This window comes from Palaemon carinicauda, chromosome 8 (assembly GCF_036898095.1).
Source record: "Palaemon carinicauda isolate YSFRI2023 chromosome 8, ASM3689809v2, whole genome shotgun sequence".
NCBI lineage: Eukaryota > Metazoa > Arthropoda > Malacostraca > Decapoda > Palaemonidae > Palaemon > Palaemon carinicauda.
Genome location: NC_090732.1, coordinates 155,647,790 through 155,669,312, shown reverse-complemented (window position 1 = coordinate 155,669,312; position 21,523 = coordinate 155,647,790). Strand labels below are relative to the sequence as shown.

The 21,523-nt window shown below is 49.2% G+C and overlaps 1 protein-coding gene across 1 annotated transcript in view; it reads right to left on the bottom strand.

Moving 5' to 3' along the window:
* Positions 1-21,523, bottom strand: part of LOC137645505 (huntingtin-like) — an 86,107-nt gene that overhangs the window by 45,644 nt on the left and 18,940 nt on the right. Inside the window, exon 2 of the mRNA XM_068378311.1 lies at positions 20,333-20,546. Within this exon, the coding sequence (XP_068234412.1) occupies positions 20,333-20,523 (191 nt within the window). The 5' untranslated portion in view covers positions 20,524-20,546. The remainder of the gene's footprint in view (positions 1-20,332; positions 20,547-21,523) is intronic.

The window sequence follows — 21,523 nt, the reverse complement described above, 5'->3', positions numbered from 1 at the left end:
TCGTTATCATAAACTGGACTCTTAGACTGAAGGGAAAAAAAAAAACAAAACATAACCCTAATATGACAAATTCGGAGATAATTTGTATTTTTCCTAACCATACAAACCTTAGCTATTTACATTGGGTTTACCTTTTAGCGTAGCTGAAATGACGAGCCAATAGTTTTTAACGAGGGTTAATTACCCCCGCGCTAGTTAGCGGGGGTAGGGGAAGGGATAGCTTGCTACCCCTCCCCCCCCCCACACACCGGTGATTTGCTTCATTTCACTTAGAGGTAGGACTTGACTTGGGGGCCAGGGTTGGCGGGCAAATATGTGTAAATAGCCAAGGTTTGTATGGTTAGGAAAAATACAAATTATCTCCGAATTTGTCATTTGTTCCGTAACCGAAATACAAACCACGCTATTTACATTGGGTGACTTACCCCTTAGGAAGGGTGGAAAGTCCGCAGCCTTACTGACTTCGGCTTTGCCCGGGGACTCCATCCTTCAGTGAGTAGCACTTGAGAGAAGGAGCCCCTGCACCTCACAAGTTCCTTGCATTGCCAGGAACAAGTGGCCTACATAAGTTGTGTGTGGAGGAAGGTGTGACTCGTCCTATGAAGTTGACCTTGAGACCTTTAGATAGGAATCTAGGATAGGATGTTCCCAATACCACCTCGTCAGGGTATGGGGGACGCAACAGTATTAAGCTTAATACTAGGAGCACAAGGAAGCATGGGTTACCTGCAGAGGTCGAGGTCAGCTATGCAAGGACCAGGATGCTGCTTCCCCAAGAGAGGGAGAATGAAGAAAGAAGTAAGGGTCAGACATACTCTTTCATTCACACAGACTAAAACCGGGTTACAACGCCCTCAACCTACTGCTACTTCTCCATAAAGGAGCCTGAGGTTAGACCAGCTGTTGTGCAGCCACCACAGGGCCGATAGAAAACGAATCGAGGCTCCTGTGGGTCACGTCCTGCAGGTAGTGGGCTGTGAAGGTCGTCTGACGCTTCCAGACCCCAGCTTGAAGCACCTGCGTCACAGTGAAGTTTCTCTTGAAGGCCAGGGACGTAGCAACACCCCTGACATCGTGTGCCCTAGGGCGACATGACGGAGCAGGGTCTGGATTCAAGGCATGGTGGATAACCCTTCGAATCCAAGCTGAGATGGTGTTCCTGGTGACCCTCCTCTTCGTCCTGCCTGTGCCCACAAACAATGCTCGCACTTGAGGACGAACTGCAGCTGTTCTCTTCAAGTAGTACCTCATACACCTCACTGGACATAGTAGCAGCTGGTCTGGGTCACTTGTTACAGAGCGGAGACTTGCGATCCTGAAAGAGTCGAACCGAGGATCCGGCACTCCAGGATTCTGAGTCTTGGCCACAAACTCAGGGACGAACCTGAACGTTACCTCCCCCCATCCCCTTGAATGGGCGATGTCATATGAGAGACCATGAAGTTCACTAATCCGCTTGGCCGAGGCCAAAGCGAGCAGGAAAGCCGTCTTCCAAGACAGGTGGCGATCGGAGGCCTGGCTTAATGGTTCGAAGGGAGGTCTCTTAAGAGCCCTGAGGACCCGAACCACGTTCCAAGGAGGTGGTCTCACTTCCGACTGGGGGCAGGTAAGCTCATAGCTACATATGAGTAGAGAGTTCCAGCGAGGAAGAAATGTCCACGCCCTTCAGCTTAAAGGCGATAGCCTTTCAACGCCGAGACAGAAAGGCGCATTTCCTCCCGCAGATATACGAGAAAGTCCGCTATTGCTGGTATAGTGGCATTGAGTGGAGAGATACCCTTCCCACGACACCAACCACAAAAGACTCCCCACTTCGCCTGGTAGACTCCCTCAGAGGACCTTCGCAGGTGCCGAGACATTCTCTCCGCAACCTGTTGCGAAAAGCCTCTCTCCGTGAGGAGACGCTGGATAGTCTCCAGGCGTGAAGCCAAAGCGAGCCTTGTGAGGGACGTTGGAGTGGGGTTGTCTGAGAAGCTCGTGTCGTGGAGGAAGCTCCCTCGGAAGCTCCGTCAGGAGCTGCAGAAGATCCGGGAACCATTCCGCGTGATGCTATAGCGGAGCTACTAGAGTCATCGAACAGTTGACCGATAGTCTGGTCCTGTTGAGCACCCTTCTCATCAAACAGAACGGTGGGAAGGCGTACACGTCGATGTTGTCTCACTGTTGCTGGAAAGCATCTTGCCAGAGTGCCTTGGGGTCCGGGACTGGGGAGCAGTACAGAGGCAGCTTGAAATTCAACGCTGTCGCGAACAGGTCCACGGTCGGGGAACCCCACAAAGTCAGGACTTTGTTGGCTATCTGAGGAATCCAAAGACCACTCGGTACTCACTATCTGCGAGGCCCTGCTCAGACTGTCGGCGAGCACATTCCTCTTGCCAGGAATGAAGCGAGCTGATAGTGTTATCGAGTGGACTTCGGTCCACCTCAGAATCTCTACTGCAAAATGGGATAGCTGCTTGTTGATATAAGCCACTACCGTGGTGTTGTCGCTCATCACCACCACCGTGGTGTTGTCGCTCATCACCACCACGGAGTGACCCTCCAGCGTCCGCTGGAACTGTTGAAGAGCCAGAAAGACGGCCTTCAACTCTAGCAGGTTGATGTGCAGGCACTTTTCTGATTCTGACCAAAGGCCTGAGGTCCTCTGGTTCAGAACGTGCGCCCCCCACCCTTCTTTTGACGCGTCCGAAAACAAAGCCAATTCCGGGGGAGGACGAGAAGACTCACTCTCTTCCACAGGTTCTCGTCGACCAGCCACCACCGCAAGTCCGTCCGTTCCAAAGATCCTATTGAGATCAGAATGTATGGGGAATCGGATTCTTGATTCACCCGGGACTTGAGCTGCCACTGCAGGGATCTCATCCTGAGGCGGCTGTTTGGAACCAGACGAGCCAGGGAGGACAGGTGACCTAAGAGACGCAACCACGACTGGGCGGGAGCTCTTCTCGCCTGAGGAAGGGTTCCGCACCCTCCTCAGTCTTGCTATCCTGTCGTCTGATGGAAAGGCTTTGTGGAGATTGGTGTCTATCAGCATGCCTAGATAAACCAGTCGTTGGGACGGCTGCAGAGAGGACTTCTCGAGGTTTACCACGATCCCCAGATCCTGGCAAAGGTCTAGAAGCCTGTCTCGGTGCCGAAGAAGGGTCGACTCTGAGTCTGCTAGGATCAGCCAGTCGTCCAGATAGCGAAGGAGACGAATGCCGTTCCTGTGCGCCCAAGATGAAATCAGGGTGAACACTCTGGTGAACACCTGAGGAGCTGTGGAGAGACCGAAACACAGCACCTTGATCTGGTAGATCTTGTCGTCTAGGCAGAATCTCAAGTACTTCCTGGAAGACGGATGGATTGGGATCTGGAAGTACGCGTCCTTTAGATCCAGTGTGCACAGTAAGTCTTGTGGTCTCACCGCAAGTCTGACCGTGTCCGCTGTCTCCATACTGAACCGGGTTTGCTTGACAAACCCGTTCAGAGCTGAGAGGTCGATGACAGGTCTCCAGACGCCTTCTTTACAAGAGAGTCGACTAAAGAAGCCTGGGGAGCTGTCGACGACCTCCTGGAGAGCACCCTTCTTGAGCATGGTCTCGACTTCGGCCCGAAGGGCCAGCCCCTTTGCCGATCCCGTGGCATAGGAGCTCAACGACACTGGATTCGCTGTCAGGGGAGAGTGAGATGTTGTGAATGGGACGCGATAGCCTTGGCCGATCACTGAAACCGTCCAAGCATCGGCCCCGTGTTGTTGCCACCTGCGGACGCAACGTTGAAGGCATCCCCCCACAGGTGGACACGCAGGGGGACTGCCACCCCTAGGGTTTGCGGCCGCGGCCGCTCCCCCTAGGAGTCTTGCCTCCCCTGGAGGACTTGCCGCCCCTCTTGACCTTGGCTGGAAAGGGCTGGGGATTAGACACCACTTTCTTAACTGCCGGTGCCTGGTTCGGAGCCTTACGAGGCTGTGGCTGCTGTTGCGGCGGAGCTGGAGGCTTATAGGGCCGAGCTGTAAGGGCCCTATGGAGGAGGGAGTCCGTGCTAGATTTCCTCCACCTCTCAGCCGTTCGCTCCATATCCTGTGGCTCGAACAGATTCTCCCCAAAAAGGGAAGCATGTCTGAGCCTACAGACATCCACGGCGGGGACCTTCGGGTGGAATCTCTCGGTCACCGCATCGCGCCGCTTCAACACCGAGTTGGCCCACAGGGTGGTGACCTGGTGAGCCAGGAACTCGATGGAGCGGGTGCCCGAGAGTAAGGATGTCTCCAGGGCCTTCCTATTGGTCTCCTTAGACAAATCCTCGGAGCGCAATAGGATGCCCAGAGTTCCTAGCCATATATCCAACCACGAAGTGGCCTGCATGGCGCACTTCGCGACCTTCTCATGGCTCAGGATCTCCGGCGCCGAGAATGACACCTGCCGGGCAGAGAGCTTCTTGAGGGGAACTCCCTTAGCCAGCTCCTTCACGGAGTGATGGAGAGGAAGAGCGAGACTGGACTCACCCAAGATCTCAAAATACCTCCACTGCTGGAGACGAGGAGGAGGGATGAGTTTGTTCCCGGCAGAGGAACGACTGGAGGAGGCAAGAATCGCGAGCTGGCCGTTGGCCCTGGCTCTGGCACTTTTCAGTCCCCAAGACCAGGGCAGAGCCGCACTGGACTTAGGGGCTTTCTGAACGTCGAACACTTCGTCCAAGACTGTGTCCTTGCCTCCTCGGGGGGCGATCACGGGGTCCATGAACCCGTTGAGTTGCCTCATCAGGCTCAGGACCTGCCAGAAGGCATGTTCAGATTCCTGCTGATCTCCTCCTTGCGGGCTGGCAGCTAAGTCTCCTGTCCCCGGAATCTCCTCCTGGGGCGAAGCGTGGACGTTCCCCCGGGGAGCCGCGGGTTCCAGGCGAATCCTTGAAGACGATTTCGGGATGGTCTTGGAGTTCTTGGGTTCCCTCCTATGAGGGATACAGGATCCCAACAAAGAGGTTCGAAGAGCCCCTTCTGCACGAGATGATTCTCCTCCATGAAGAGAAGGCTCCCCCCTTGGTGCTGAGGGGAAGACTATCGCTTCACTGGACTCACCTGAGGACGGAAAAGCCTCGTCCACGGGAGAAGGAGAAAACGCTTGTGCAGGGGAAGGGGCCTTCCCGACAGACCTCCTAGGAACGAACTTCTCCCTGGGGGAAGTCACCACGAAGTCCACTCCTCTCTTTCTCTTCAGCGTAGGTGAGGCAGCCGTTGGTTTGTTGTCCTGATCGGCGAGTGCTGACTTCATTACCCTCACTAACGCCCGCATCAGAGGACCAAACCAAGTCTGTTGTTCCACGGACACAGAGTCCGAAATCCTCGCTGGAGGGAAAGGGATCGGGCGATCCTTCGGAGTGGACACCACTGGACCTGCCTGAAAAGGAAAGGGGGAAGAAAGATGCACTGACCTCTCTGAAGTGTCTTCCCTGTCCTGCACAACAGTCCTTCGTTTTGATGGAGGCGATCCAGAGCGCGGTCTGGGAACACGCAATCCTGCTGCTGTCACTGGCTGTGAAATTCAGCGCGAACGGTGGTCGCGCGAAGGCGAACGGTCGTGCAGGCAAGCGGTCGCGAGGGCGAGCAGGCAAGTGGGCGCGAGGGCGTACAGGCGAACGAGCGCGTGGGCGAGCCGGTGAACGAATGCGTTGGCGTGATGGCGAGGGAACGCATTGCCGCGTGGGCGAGTTAGAACGTTCCGAAGATCGCTGGCGACGTTGGTCAGGAGACCTGTAGCGCGAGGGAGAGCGATTGGGAGCAGGCGATTGGTGGTGCGCTGGCGAACGCTGGTGCGCAGGCGAGCGATGGTGCGTTGGCGAGCGATAGCGCGTAGGTTGCGCAGGCGAACGATCGCGCGAGGGCGAGCATGCAGAGGGCGAACCATGTCCTTCCAGAACCTCTGGGCGACGGCGCGTTGGAGAACGCATGCGCGCAGGCGATAGGTCACGCGGGCAATCCAGAGATCGCCCATGTTCAGGTGATCGCTGACGCGTAGGAGAACGCTGACGAGCAGGCGATTGTTGAATCGTCTGTGATCGCTGGCGAGCTGGTGATCGCTGACGAGCAAGAGGGCGACGCGTGGAATCCTGTAAAGGAACAGTCAGCATGGCGCGTTCACGAACAGAAACAGGAAGCGCGTAGGCGCGTGGGCGAACATGTGCTTTAGAAACACGCGCTGGAGAACGCGGGCGATGTTGTGCAGGAACAAGCTGAGGAACGCGAGAGCGCTCAGGAGACTGATGGCGCGCAGGGCGCACAACAGGAACTGCAGGATATTCGGAGACCACAGGGGAGCGCTGGCGAGCAGAAGGGCGATGATCCTCAGAAGAGCGCTGACGAGCAGGAGAGCGCCTGTGTGCTAACACTGCAGAAGGGCGAGCAGGGGAACGCTGGCGCGCTGGGCGCTCTTCAGGAACAACAGGTTGAAGGATGTCCTCAGGAGAGCGCTGGCGAGAAGAAGGGCGAACAACAGGAGAGCGCCGGCGAACAGGAGATCGCTGACGAACAGGTGAGCGCTGACGAGCAGGAGAGCGCCTGTGCGCTAACACTGCACGTGTAAGGGAAGAATCCCTTTGCCCCGAAGGGACCGTTACCCGTCGGGTGACGAGGTCAGGTTGCTGAACATCTGCCCCAGAAGGTGAAGGTCTAGCAGGCGTAGGATTGAATTGAATTGAATATAGGATTAGCAGGCGTAGGAGACCGATCCCCAGAGAGGTCTAATGAAGCTGGAGCTGCAGGCTGTTTACGGCGAGGAGAGTCCCCTTCGGAGGAAGAAGATCCAAAAAGGCGCCTCTTAACACCCTTATAAGGAGACGGGAGGCCCTTGCGACACAACGGACGGTGAGCCTTACGGCGAAGGCGGCCACGAGGAAGATCGTCAGGACCATCAGTCCTCCGAAGGGGAGTCTCAGTCAAGGCACTCCCCTTAGAGGGAAGCTGGACAGCAGAAGAGCCCGTAGGACTCCCTTCCCCCTTCGAAGGATGTACGGAAGGGGGAGGAGAGCCGACATCGACGATAGACAGAGGGTCTACCTCTGCTATCACCGGCGACTGCTTAACGGCGGCCCCCAACTGGACAAGGTCAATCAGGGCAACCCTGGAGGGCAAGCCCTTAAGCCCCAGGGAAGCCCAAATCTGAAAAAGATCATCATTAGACAGAGATTCATCAATAACCTTCCCCGGAGGAGGAGGAAGAACCGCCCCGCTATGGGAGGCGACGCCCTCTCCCCCCACCCAAGGTCGGGAAACAGAACTAGGGCCTGCGCTCCAACTCTCCTTAGGAGCCGAACGAGGGGGAGCTTCGGAGGAGGTTTGGGCGGCGAAAGAAGAGTCCCGAGAACCTTCCTCCTTCAAGGCAATCTCGGAAGGAGAACGGTCTCTCTTGGACTTCTTCTTACGCCGGCGGCCAAACCTCTCCCACTGGGAGGCAGACAACTCCCTGCACTCACTACACATATTTTCCTGATCACACCGTCGGCCTCGACACTGCGGGCAAAGGGTGTGAGGATCCGTGTCCGTGGCCGACATAAAGGTACCACAAGGGCGGCCGGCAATTCCAGGGCACGTACGCATAGTAATAATAAAGGTGATCAACTTCTAACACACACACACAACTGAAAGAAAAAGCAGAAAAAAGATTAAAGGCTGTCAACGAGGACGATGGACAGACACGTCTGTTCATCGCCGGAGCCAAAAGTGAAGTGAAGCAAATCACCGGTGTGTGGGGGGGAGGGGTAGCAAGCTATACCTTCCCCTACCCCCGCTAACTAGCGTGGGGGTAATTAACCCTCGTTAAAAACTATTGTCTCGTCATTTCAGCTACGCTAAAAGGTAAACCCAAGGCAAATAGCGTGGTTTGTATTTCGGTTATGGAACAAACTATATTTCTTACAAACTAAAACGCTTAACATAAACCCTCCTCAATCAAATTATCAACACTTAAAACAAATAAAAAATTAACACTAAATATATAATAACCGTACACCATTCATATAAATCCCCCCAAAAACCTAACAAACTTAAAATTAAACTTCACACCAACACCCAAACATGTATGTTTATATGATATACTGTATTTTAATGGCACCAACACAGCCGTCCACACACTGCCAAACTGTCTTTTTTTATGGCACACAACCACAGCTTTATGGTTAGCAATACACAGAGCGGCAATTTGCCACAACTACCTCCCTGACTGGGGTCCTGGATGTCATCATCGTCATCATAATCATCATCATCAACAGCAATCGGACTATCATTCAGTCCGGGTCATCAACATTTAACTAAATCTGAACAGTTGTACTCAGTTCTTTATAATAAGCCAGGTCCTCAACAAAAAATTTCACATTCAAAGAAAATCTCTCCAAAGGAGTAAGTCTATCCAAGGAGGTATTACGGTTCAAAAAAATAATCACTTCCACGCTGGTCGAATCAAATAAAGTAAATCCAGCATTCACACACACCACCGCCTCTAGCAGCAGTCAAATCAAAAAGCCATTCACCCAAAACATTCACCACTGCCGTAACCTAACTAAAACATAAAGAAACAATTTCATTTATACCAACAATCTTTCTCACAACAAACAATCAATACACTAACACACGCACATGCACAACAATCTCATTTATACAAACAGTCTTTCTCACAACAAACAATCAATACACACACACACACACACACACACACACACACACACACTCTCTCTCTCTCTCTCTCTCTCTCTCTCTCTCTCTCTCTCTCTCTCTCTCTCTCTCTCTCTCTCTCTCTCAAGTTCGTCAACTGTTCCCGAGTAATAGGAACTCTAATGTCCGGTGGATCCGAGTGTTAGTTCCATATTAACTTTAGCTACCATTGCAGGGATCTTATCCTGAGGTGGCTGTTTGGTACTAGACAGAAGAGAGAGGTTAGGTGAGACAGACTCAACCAATGAGAGGCTGGAAGAACTTCCTTTCTGAGGAAGGGTGAAGCCACTTCTCTAGGTCTGTGTACTCTTTCGTCTGCCGGGAAGACTTTTTGTTGGACAGTGTCTATTATCATACCGAGGTATACCAGTCTTTGTGAAGGTAGCAGTGATGACTTTTTGAGATTTATCAAGACCCCCAGATCCTGACAAAACTCGAGAAGCATGTCTCAGTGATGAAAAAGGGTCACCTCCTAGTCTGCCAGGATTAGCCATTCGTCCAGGTATCTGAGGACATGAATGGTGTTCCTGTGAGCCAATAATGACACTAGGGCGAACACTCTGGTAGACTTGAGGAGCTGTCACGAGACTGAAGCATAGAACCTTGAACCGGTATATTTTGTCCTTGTATATGAACCTTAGATACTTCCTTGAAGACAGACGTTTTTGGGATCTGGAAGTATGTGTCCTTTAGATCCAGTGAGCACATGAAGTCCCTTTGGTCGAACTGCCTGAATGACCGTGTCTGCCACCTCCATTCTGAACTGAGTCTGTTGAACAAACTTGTTTAGAGGAAAAAGATCGATGACTGGTCTCCAGCTTCCAGTCGCCTTTTTCCCTAGAAAAATTTGACTGGAAAAGCCTGGGGACCCATCCACAACCTCTTGCAGAGCGTCCTTCTGCAGCATGGTCTGGACTTTGGCCCTGAGGGTCAGCTCCTTTGCAGATCCCTTCGCACAGAAGCTTAGATACACTAGAGCCCGAGTCAGGAGAGGGAGAGATTGAATGAACAGGACGAGATACCCTCGTGTGATCCTTTCGACCATCCAGGGATATGCCCCAAGGAACTGGGTGCAAGCATCCTCCTACACGTGGTAGGTGAAAAGGAATGCCATTCCTAGTGGAAGTGACCAGCTCGGCCACTGCCCTTCGCTCCCTTCTTTCCTCAAGAGGAATGCCATTCCTAGTGGAAGTGACCACCTCGGCCACTGCCCTTCGCTCCCTTCTTTCCTCTACAGGACTTGTTCTCTTTCTGGAATTTGGACTGAAAGGGCCACTTAGATCTTAGACACCTAAGTAGGTCCTAAAAACCTAGAGGTTGAGGGAAGAGAAGAAGGTGTTTTCTGACTACAAGAAAACTGGGAAGGTTTTCCATAGGGCCTTGATGTCATAGCCCTTTGGAGGACAGAATCGTTCAAAGATTTCCTCCATCACTCACCAGCCCTCTCAATCTCCTCTGGGGTGGAATTCCTTAACCGGGACACTACCACCTTCAGCACCTGCTTATGGAATTACCCAATGACCGTATCCCTTCTCTTGAGTATAGCGTTCGCCCACAAGTTGACAATGTGGTGAGATAAGAACTCAAGAGTTCGAGTACCCGACAAAAGGAAGGACCAAAGTCTTCCTGGATAACTGCTTAGAAACCTCATGGGAGCGTACCACGAAGCCCAAGGATTCTAACCATAAGTTGAGCAATAAAGCTGCCTGCAAGGCATACTTTGCGCCTCTCTCTTTGTTAGAGATTCCTACGAAGAGTTGATAGACATTGTTGAATGGAGTTCCCCTTCCCCTTCTTTCTTGCCATCAAGAAACTAAAAGTTACAGCTATCTGGGCAATAGCCTTCCTTTTGGAAGCTGTCAAGCCTTTAGATCAGGGCAAAGCTGCACTAGTTCTAGGAGGCTTCTGGGTCTTGAAGGTCTCATCAAGAACCATATCCTTACCCTCCTGGGTGGTGGTACCAGGAGTTGACAGCCTATTGATGGCCCTTATGCAAGAGAGGACCTACCGAAAGGCTGCTCTTGGAAAATTTTCATCATCCATATCCAAGGGATCATATACCTCCAAGCTCACATCCAGAGCTTGGGGTAGGTCAGGGTCATCAACGGTATCAATTGTGGGATCCGCCACAGAGGATCTTCTATGTACTTCAGCCAAACGAGCTTCCCTTGCCACAGCGTTCTTTGGTTTAGTCTTAGTGTCCTTAGACTCCCTTCGCACAGGACGTTCCTCCGTGGTGTTAGGAGGGGGAACTTGCGAGAGTTTTGAGATACCAGCGGCTGAAGGCTCTTCCTAAGAAGGAAGTAAAGAAATCGGATGTTGGTCCGGGGGCACTACCTCAATTTTTTGAGGATGAAGGAATGGATAGATATCTCTCTGAGTGAGACAATGTCCCTACTCGTCCTAGGGTGGATGATATCGGCATGAGGTGGTGTTACGCCTCTTATCCTTCTTTTCTGCCTCTTAGTTATGGTTTTCCTTGCCTTAATTGGAGTAAATGGTAGGTTGGCCATATAAGAGTCAGAAGGAGGAGGACCCTCAGCACGAAATCGAGATGAAGGTGATCTCCGTGCTTTGTCCGACGTTAGTCTCCTTCTAGGGTCGAGACTCCCAAGAGATGAACTCGAAGAGAACTCAAGGGAATTCTTGGAGTAGCTCTGACTGAAGCAGTTGCAGGCTGTGGAGGAACCACACCCAAAGACTTCTGCATGGTAGAGAGGAAGGTGCTTACCCATGCAGGGAGCTCAGAAGCTTTAGGTAAGCCATGGGCTTCCCTTGAAGGTCCAGGAGAACTTCCCATAGGGGGGGCTCTAGAAGGAGCCTGCGCAGACTTAGAGGAAAGTCTTTGCGGCCACAGGATATGAGCCTTCGACAGACGATAAGGATGATCCGGGCTAACAGGGACATTAGAGAACCTATCAAGAGGCTCCTTAAAACTCTCTGGAAAGGGTATAGGCCTACCATTGGAGGTGGTAGAAGTCAGAGACGGAGGTGTTGGTACCGCACTTGCTCGCAGTTCCGGAACCTCTGCTCACGAATTGCAGATTCATGTGCAACTTCGCACGATTCGCTCGCAAATTCGCGTGGAAAATCATGAGTTTCGCGCGATAATGGGCGTGATTCACGAGCAGAAGTGATTGCAACATGAGCAGTAGGAGCCACACTGGAAGAGGAAGGCATAGAAAATTCCTGCTGCTGCAAAAAAGCATTTATGCATGACAAAGTCGGTAGAGAGGGGCTCTCAGTAGGGGCAACCCAAAGAGTTGAAGAACGCATCCCATTGGGAAGCATTTCCAAGCGTTGCATAGGCGAACGCTTTGCTAAAACACCCCAGGCAGTAAAAGGCACTAGAGGTTTAGCTGGATGCCTGTTTGAGGGACAGTCAGTCTCATGATCAGGTTCAGTCCGAGGTTGTTTAGGAGAAGGACGGGTTGAGGGGCTACGCACCGATTGACTGTGCCTCTAGACGAGGAACTTCTAGACCTTGATCGTGAATGCACGGTTCGCGATCATAAACATACTGTTCATGAATTGGAGCATCTAGCTCTCGTTCGAGAACGGCATGAGCGTTGTGAATGCCTAGCTCGCAAACGTGAATGTCGCCCTTGTGAATGGGAGCTTCATCCCAACGAGCACAAGCATCGTCCTCGTGATTTAGATCATCAAGATTTAGAACACAAGTGTCTGGACCTAGGTCTAGACTGGGATGCTCGTGATCGTGCAGAGCGGAATCGCAAGACTTCTCCTCGTGAAGAGGAATGCCTCCGATGAGAGCGTTGAGACAGATGGTCTCGTGAGTGTGAAGCTCTAGAGCAAGAACGCCTTCTAGAGGAAGAGCGTTCGGATCGTGATGACGTACGATCCAGACGATCTTCAGATTGTCACGAACGACGATCAGAGGAGTGTCCCGGAGGACGAGGTGATGGAGAAGCTAATCCCCGTGAGCTGGTGGTGGAAGGAACGCTAATCTCTAGAAGATCACCACCTGCAACCGAAGGGTTCCTGTGGGAAGAAACAGAAGGCTAGAGGGAACAAAAAACACTCGGTATGGCCAGTAGAATTGCCGTCAGCAGGAGGCTGTTGGAGGGATGAATGCAAGCGATTGTTTTTATGTGCGTGGAAGGTCCAGGAGAGGGCGACAGATAGACTTCGCAAAGCTCCAAAGCGTGAGATGTTGAAGGTTCTGGAGAAGGGTCCTTCCTGGCACCGCGCTGAAGGAGATGAACAAATTCTTCCTTCGAGGGAGCGCAAAACCCCTAAGGCCAGCCATACCTGAAACACATATGCAAGGGAAAATGGCTCCCCGGCAGCTGGAGGTGAAGTTGGTCCTCTAGGGGAAGCAACTACCCCAGAGTACCCCGGGATTGCCAAGGAGTTGGACAGGCTGCACTTCTCAATCGTCCCTCGGAAAAGAGCGAACGAGAAGGAGCTTTTTAAGAGATTTGGGGGTACGAGAAGAGGAAGAACGTGCTTTCCTCGCCCCTGAGGGAGAAAGATAGCTCTTAGCCTTCTTCTTTTAGCGCTGCCCTAATTTTTCTCAATGGGAGGCAGGCCACTCCCTACACTCTGCACAAGGTGAACCCTGCTCGCAACGACACCCTCTACACGAAGAAGAGAGAGTGCAGGTCGGTATACAACAATGACATGAAGATAACGCACACAGCACCCTCACTCCCAGGACAAGTCTGCAAGAAGACGATACAAAGAAAGCATGCACACCTGAAAAGAAAAAGAGAGTAAGGATGTCTGATGACAGCTTTGGGAGGAGAGCGAAGAGATGTCCACTCTCTACTGAGCCAAAGGAAAAAGTGACATAGCTGACAGCTGTGAGAGTATATATAGAGGGGGCGGGGTACCCGAAAGCCATCTTGGGCCTACCCGCTCAAGCGATTATGCAGGGTTGCCACCTAGCACTTCAAGTAATGGCTAACTTCCAGCTTCGCCGAAAGAATATCCAAAAAAATAAAGGAAGGTTTGTTAGTATGGGAACAAATATCGATACCGTACTAAGGCCAAATTCAAAGTGAGGGTGCTTTACTTGTAGGGTGGGAAGGGCCTACTCGCCACCCGACATGCCAATGGCACTTTCCAAAATCAAAATGATATTTTGATTATAAAATAAATTTTTGGATATACTTACCCGGTGAATATAACAGCTGACGTCTCCGACGGCTTGACAGAATTCAAAAACTCGCGAGCGATCGCCATGAAGGTAGCGGGTGTGCCCACCAGCGCCAACTATCGGCCAGGTACCGCATATACATGTAAACAGCTCCAGTTCTTCTCATCCCGCTGGGTCTCTATCGGGGAGGAAGGGGGGGCCTTTAATTTATATATTCACCGGGTAAGTATATTCAAAAATTTATTTTATAATCAAAATATCATTTTTAAATATTAAACTTAGCCGGTGAATATATAATAGCTGATTCACACCCATGGTGGTGGGTAGAGACCAGTATTAATACAGTTTACGGCGTATATGCTTAGAGTTTTTGACAGTTATATCATAACAAAACCCAAATAAATATAGGTACCTGGTAAGGAAGCTGACTCTATCGATTACTCTGCCTTGTTAGTCCGCTTTCCTCACGAAGCCCAGCCATCCTCTTAGGATGGTGAAAGACTCCCAGGAGCTGAAGTATCTAGGGCGACAACCCATACAACAGGACCTCATCAAAACCCTTAATCTGGGCGCTCTCAAGAAATGACATTTGACCACCCGCCAAATCAAAAAGGATGCGAAAGGCTTCTTAGCCTTACGTACAACCCAATTAAAAAAACATTTCAAGAGAAGATTAAAAGGATATTGGAATTAAGGGAATGTAGTGGTAGAACCCTTACCCACTACTGCACTCGCTGCAACGAATGGACCCAGTGTGTAGCAGTCCTCATAAAGAGTCTGGACATTTTTAAGTAAGATGACGCGGATACCGACTTGCTTCTCCAAACGGTCGCGTCCATAATACTTCGCAGAGATCTGTTTTGCTTAAGGCCACAGAAGTTGCTATAGCTCTTACTTCGTGCGTCTTAACCTTAAGCAAGCAACGATCTTTTTCACTCAAGTGAGAATGAGCCTCTCGGATTAAAAATCTAATAAAATATGACAAAGCATTCTTTGACATAGGCAATGAAGGCTTCTTAACTGAGCACCACAAAGCCTCAGATCCACCTCGTAAGGATTTAGTCCGAGCTAAATAAAACCTCAGAGCTCTAATCTGGACACAGCACTCTTTCAAGCTCGTTGCCTACGATCTCTGACAGGCAAGGATATATCAAATGACTTAGGCCAAGGACGAGACGGCAGTTCATTTTTGGCCAAGAAAACCAAGCTGAAGTGAACATGTGGCTTTATCTGTAGAAAAAGCCGATGTTCCTACTGAAGGCATGGATCTCACTGACCCTTTTAGCCGAAGCCAAGCACACTAAGAAAAGCGTCTTGAGGGTGAGATCCTTCAGGGAGGCTGAATGTAATGGCTCAAACCTGTCTGACATGAGGAACCTTAGGACCACGTCTAAGTTCCATCCAGGAGTTGCCATACGACGCTCCTTAGAGGTCTCGAAGGACTTAAGGAGATCTTGGAGATCTTGATTATTGGACAGATCTAAGCCTCTATGTCTGAACACAGACGCCAACATGCTCCTGTAGCCCTTAATAGTGGGTGCTGAGAGGGAGCTAACATTTCTCAGATGTAGGAGAAAGTCTGCAATTTGGGCTACAGAGGTACTGGAAGAGGAAATGGATGATGACTCGCACCAGTCTCTAAAGACTTCCCACTTCGACTGATAGACCTTGATGGTAGATGCTCTCCTAGCTCTCGCAATCGTTCTGGCTGCCCCCTTCGAAAATCCTCTAGCTCTTGAGAGTCTTTCGATAGTCTGAAGGCAGTCAGACGAAGCGCGGGGAGGCTTTGATGAAGACTCCTTACGTGGCTGCCGTAAGAGATCCATCCTTAAAGGTAGACTCCTTGGAACGTCTACCAGCCATTAAAGTACCTCTGTTACTCACTCTCTCGCGGGCCAGAGTGGAGCAACCAATGTCAACCTGGTCCCTTCGTGAGAGGTGAACTTCTGCAGCACCTTGTCTAGGATCTTGAAAGGTGGAAAGGCATAAACGTTCAGGTGAGACCAGTCCAGCAGGAAAGCGTCTATGTGAGCTGCCTCTGGATCTGGAACTGGAAAGCAGTAAGTCGAGAGCCTCTTTGTCAGAGAGAGTAGCAAAAAGATCTATGGTGGGTAGACCCCATGTCATCCATAGCTTCTCGCACACAGTCTTATGCAACGTCCACTCCATGGAGAAGACTTGTCCTCTTCTGCTGAGGCCGTCCGCCAAGACATTCATTTCTGCACAAATCTCACCAAAGGAGAGATGTTACTGCCTTAAAAGGAGTTCCTTCTGATCCGTGGATCAAAGAACCGAGCCTTCCAGACTGTCCAGTGGAGCTCCCTAACCCAAATCCGCTGCATCTGAAAACAACACATGGTTTGGGTTCTTGATCGCAAGAGAAAGACCTTCTCGAAGTCTGATGTTGCTGTCCCACCAAGTCAGACATGTCTAGACTGAGTTGGAGATTGGGAAAGAGATACTCACTAAGCCCTTCTCCTTGTTCCAATGTTTAGGTGAAATAGGAAAGGGCATAGGTTGAGTCTCCCCAGAGAGATAAACTACTCCAGCGATGAAAGAGTTCCCACGAGGCTAGTTCAAACTCTTACAGAGCAACTGTTTTTCTCTTGCAAGTGAAGGACTTTTAACAGAGCTTGTTCCATTCTTGCGGGAGACGAAAAGGGTCGAAAAATCAGACACTGTATCTACATTCCCAAAAAAAAATAGTCTGGGATGGGATACTGTAAGTTACGACTTCTCTACGTTCACTATGAGACCTAGCTCTTTGGTTAGGTTTAATGTCCATTAGAGGCTCTCCAGACAGCGATATAATGACGAACGCCCTGATTTGCCAGTCGTCAAAATAAAGGGAGGCTCTGAATCCTAAAAAAAAATGTAGAAAGCTTGCTACATTTTGCAAGGGCCTTGTAAAAACAAGTGGAGCAGGAATGAGGTCGGAGTACAGAGCTCGACAGTGGTACATTACTTTCCCGTCCACAAACCTCAGATGTAGTTGAAAGTTTGGATGAATCGGGATGTGGAAGTATGCATCCTGAAGGTCGAGAGAGACCATCCAGTCGCCTTCCCTTAATGCTGTCAAGACAGCCCAGTAGACTTCATCGTGAAGTTTGTCTTGACAATGAACACATTGAGCGCACTTGCATCTTACGTACTCCTGCAGTGAACGTGGCTGCCAGATCATTGGAGCCATCCCTGATAGTCTTGTTCCTGCAGAGAACGTGGCTGTCAGATCATTGGAGCCATCCCTGAAGCCTTGTTTATGCATGACATAATTGTACAGCAAAACTTCAAACGCTCGAAAAACTCCTAACAGGAGATGGTCTAGCTCTGAAGCCGACCATAAAATCATGGAGCGTCTCATGGCCAGGCGCCAGGGAGAGTCTATGAGGCTTGAGAAGTCTACCTGGGCAGAGGCAGGAACTCCCAAGCCGAGAACTTCTCCCGTGTCATACCAGACGCTCGCTCTATAAGCCAGTTTAAAAGGAGGGAAAGCAAAGGCTGTCTCCCCCAAACTCCTCCTGGTGATCAACCAGTCGCCTAGCAAACGTAAAGCTCTCTTAGAAGAGCAAGAGAGCACTAGCTTAGAAAACAACGGCTTCGAAGTAGCTAGGCCTAGTGTAAACTCTGACGTTTAGGCGAACGAGGAGCAGCAGTTACAAAATGATCCGGACAAAGATCCTTCAAAATCAGCATGATTTATTTAAAGTCCATAGAGGGCTGAGCAGTTTTAGGCTCCTCTCCGTCCGATAGAGTCCCCAAGGGAATATCAGTAAGAGGGGGATCAGCAATTTCCTCATCTGAAGGAACCTCGTCCGACAATTGCCGAGTCTCAAGCAAGGGAGAGACCTGCCGTGGTGGCAATGCTTGACAAGCAGAGTCCACACGCAAAGGAGCATCAGTAGCAGTCAAGGACGCTACGTTATGTAACTGCTTAAAGGACTGACCAGCAACAACAACAGGTGCGGGAGGACGCTCGACGTCAAGTCGAGACTGCCTTGACTGCCTAGATAGAGCAGTTAAAACAACTCTTGTCTGCGGTGCTTGACGTTCAACGTCAAAACAAGGCAACTGTAGCTGGTTGGCGAGCGTCCTGAACGTCAACACGAGACTGCGGCAGCGGCTGAACGTCAACACGAGGCTGCGGCAGCGGCTGAAAGTCAACACGGGACTGCAGCGAGTAAGGATCCAAGTCACGTGACTGACGTGACAAACTACCGACATCACGTTTCATAACGTCAAACGGACGAGTAAATGCTCATTTGGGCGGCTGACGGCCAGAGTCTCGTTTAGTGTAACGGCGACTCGAAAGCGAAGGTTCATCGTGAACCTGCTCAACGTCATACTTCTCCATAAGGGAAGCAAGCTTAGTCTGCATGTCCTGCAGGACAACCCATTTAGGATCAACAGGAGTCGGGACGGGCCGAGACGACGGCAACGTCTGTGTTGGCAAAACTTTGCCTTTACTGCGACCCTCGGACCCCGTGTTACGCTTGCATTTAATAGGCGAATCGTCTTCCGACGACTGCAAAGGGTCAGAGCTGTCCCCATGGCTACAGCCAGGACGCTGGACCTGTCCTGAATGGACTGACTTCCACTTTAAGGGTCTAGAAACTTTGCTCCAAGATTTCTTTTGCGAGAAGCCTTCGGATGACGAGGAGAAAAACAGCCTCGCTCGTCTTATGGTAGGGGCGATCTTGCTAGACACGCCCGATACCATAGAGGGAACATTTGTTCGTTGGTAGCATGGGAGCCTGAAAGAGGTATCGGACTAGGTGAACGACAAGCACGAACAGACGAACCCTCAGTCGCAACACTAACAAAACACTTTGCGCAATTATCACTTTATCACTACGATTTTCTGTTTTTGCACTTACTTCACTGATATCGTATTTTTCAATAATTTCACATTAGGCATGAATAAAACTGATTTCTACCTGAAGCACGCAATTCTCCCCTACATCAAAAGGTTATAATTGCGAAATAAGTCGTATAATGTGAGCACATTAATACAAGCAAAAATCAGTAAACATATATATCGAATAAAACGGAAATATATAAAGTTAAAAGGATCAGTGACTGGGGAGGAGACTAAACACTAGTTCATTAAAAACTACGTTTTCAATCTCTCACCGTACAGTGCCTTGGGACGAGAATAAAAACTAAAAACGTTTTATCATTTCTCCCCGTACAGAGACTTGGGACGAGAGTAAAAAACTGACTTGAGAACAACGTTACTCGCTTGGGACGAGAATAAAGATTGGAACGTTCTCTCTTCCTCTCTCTCTCTCCGTCTCTCTCTCTCTCTCTCCGTCTCTCTCTCTCTCTCTCTCTCTTGATTTCACACCGAAGAGAAAAGCCCACTCACCCTTCGTCAATAAACAGGTTATTTGACCAAAGGAAAAAACTGAAAGGACTAAGAAATTGAAAATGAACAAGTTCCTTTAAATTAGTATTTAAAACATTTCAGTTTGAAAGAATGAACAAAACGTCAAAATCGATTTACTCTTTCTGCAAAGTGAAACCGTGATTCTCTCTTTCTCTATTGTAACGATAGAGCGCAAACTGCGTAGCATAAATAAACCAAACGTTAGTTCATCTTTGAAACAGCACGAAGACTATTCAAAGAAAATCTTTCATAAAATACCTACTAAAAAATATTCATTTAATAACTCTTACAGAGCAAATGATTTAAACTTAACGAAAATAAAAGTTGAATGGGCTCAACGTTGTTTAACTTCGGTTTCCAAGTTAGGACCGCCTACTCTCGGACTAGGGGAGGAATAGGTAAGGCCGCATATAAACAAAACATTAAAATTTATCTTGATGTTTAGTATAAATGGAAAGCTAATCGAAGGGGCCTAATAAAGGCGGGTGAGATATCAAATATATAGAGGAAAATCTATAATTAACAACAACAATTTATAACGTGATAAGATAATTGCTAAAAGCCTAAAACACACTTCCGTACACTAAGGGAAGGGTCGGCCATTTTTACTCTATGGAAAAAAACCAGAGATAAAAGCAAGGGCAAAACACTTTTACCCTCCTTTCAAAAGCATTTCTTTTGAGGATAGTATTGAATAATCCAACACGGCGAAAGCAATAAAACCAAAACCAAGTACTTCACCAATTCGGTAGAAAACTCGAGGTCATAATAGCGAGTGGAATCGACTTGTCGATGAAACCGACAGAGAAGAACTGGAGCTGTTTACATGTATATGCGGTATCTGGCCGATAGTTGGCGCTGGTGGGCACACCCGCTACCTTCATGGCGATCGCTCGCGAGTTTTTGAATTCTGTCGAGCCGTCGGAGACGTCAGCTATTATATATTCACCGGCTAAGTTTAATATTTAAAAATTCAGATAAGTATTAATCAGTACCCTTTACTTATATACTTTGTCAGTGATATAATTACCAAATAATAAAAAAATAATCAAATCAAAAGATTTCAACTTGATGTTCTTCAATTTGGCAAAGCTACCATAATGTTTAGCATTAACAGATTTTTCACATGAAATTAAATTACCTGAGTAACCCCTGGCTTTGCTGAGAGAGTGATGATGCAAGCGAAGCCATGGTGCTAGTGTGTTCAGGAGGCCGCTGTTCATTATTCACAATGCCTCCACTTGAAAATGTGGCTGATGAACTTCCACCAGAATTCCCCTGGGATAACTTGACAGCCTCAAATGCTTTTACTAACTTCTCAAGGGTTGCCATTGTTCTTCAAAACAACTAAAGTTCTGAAAAAATAAGGAATTCCTCAGGCTATCATACATTAAATCAATGAGTACAGCACTAACACTTTTAGTAACAAACACTGTGACCCTATAATTCTTCATGAAAATGACAAATTTGTAGGTAATTTGTATTTTTCCTAACAATACAAACCTGTGGCTATTTATTGGGGTATTACTTTTGGCGAAGCTGAAAAACTGATTGACTGATTACAGCTATCAGTTATCTGGCATCCTGACATCTAAGGTCAGTGACACAAATATCATTTGTTATATATAAAGAAATGAAAAAATAAATGGTAATTCATTAAAAACAATAAAAGCAAAATCCTCCTTATAACAGTTAAATACTGGTAGCTTTCAGAAGACCTGCTTCTGAAATAAGTTTAAAAACACCACTAGTATAGTATGACACATCATGTTTGAGAATCTTGGCAAGGATGAACCTGCCATCCTTACCTCAAGCCTAAAACAGATGTCTATTTCTTTCAGTACTATGAGTGGGGCATTCGATCAACAAATGTCTCACAGTCAATGGTACCAAACAGTCGTCGCAATATGGCTGGCATTGGCCAGTAAGCAGATATTCACGTGTCAACTGTCCAGGTGATCAGAATAACGCAGCAGACTGGTTATCCCGCTGGCCCGCATTAACTGACTGTCCGCTTACTACTGAACCTGCTACTCCCAAGTTGCCTACTGGACTGGCCTTGTATAAAGAGGTTCATGGTGGTCCAAATTCACTTAAAGAATCCTTGTAACTAGTCATGAACTGCTGGATGGAAGGGTCAGGTGTTGCACCCAACTCTCAGCTGAAGGTAGGCAAGTTCCAGGATGCCTTAGTTCTGCAGTTTCTGAAGGATGCTGGTCGACTAAGCTTCAAACTGGACAAGACTAGGAGGAACAAGAAAAAGGTAATGCATTTTCCAGGTACAGTCCCACCTGCTCTTGGCAGCATCTAAGCTATTGAACCAGGAAATCTG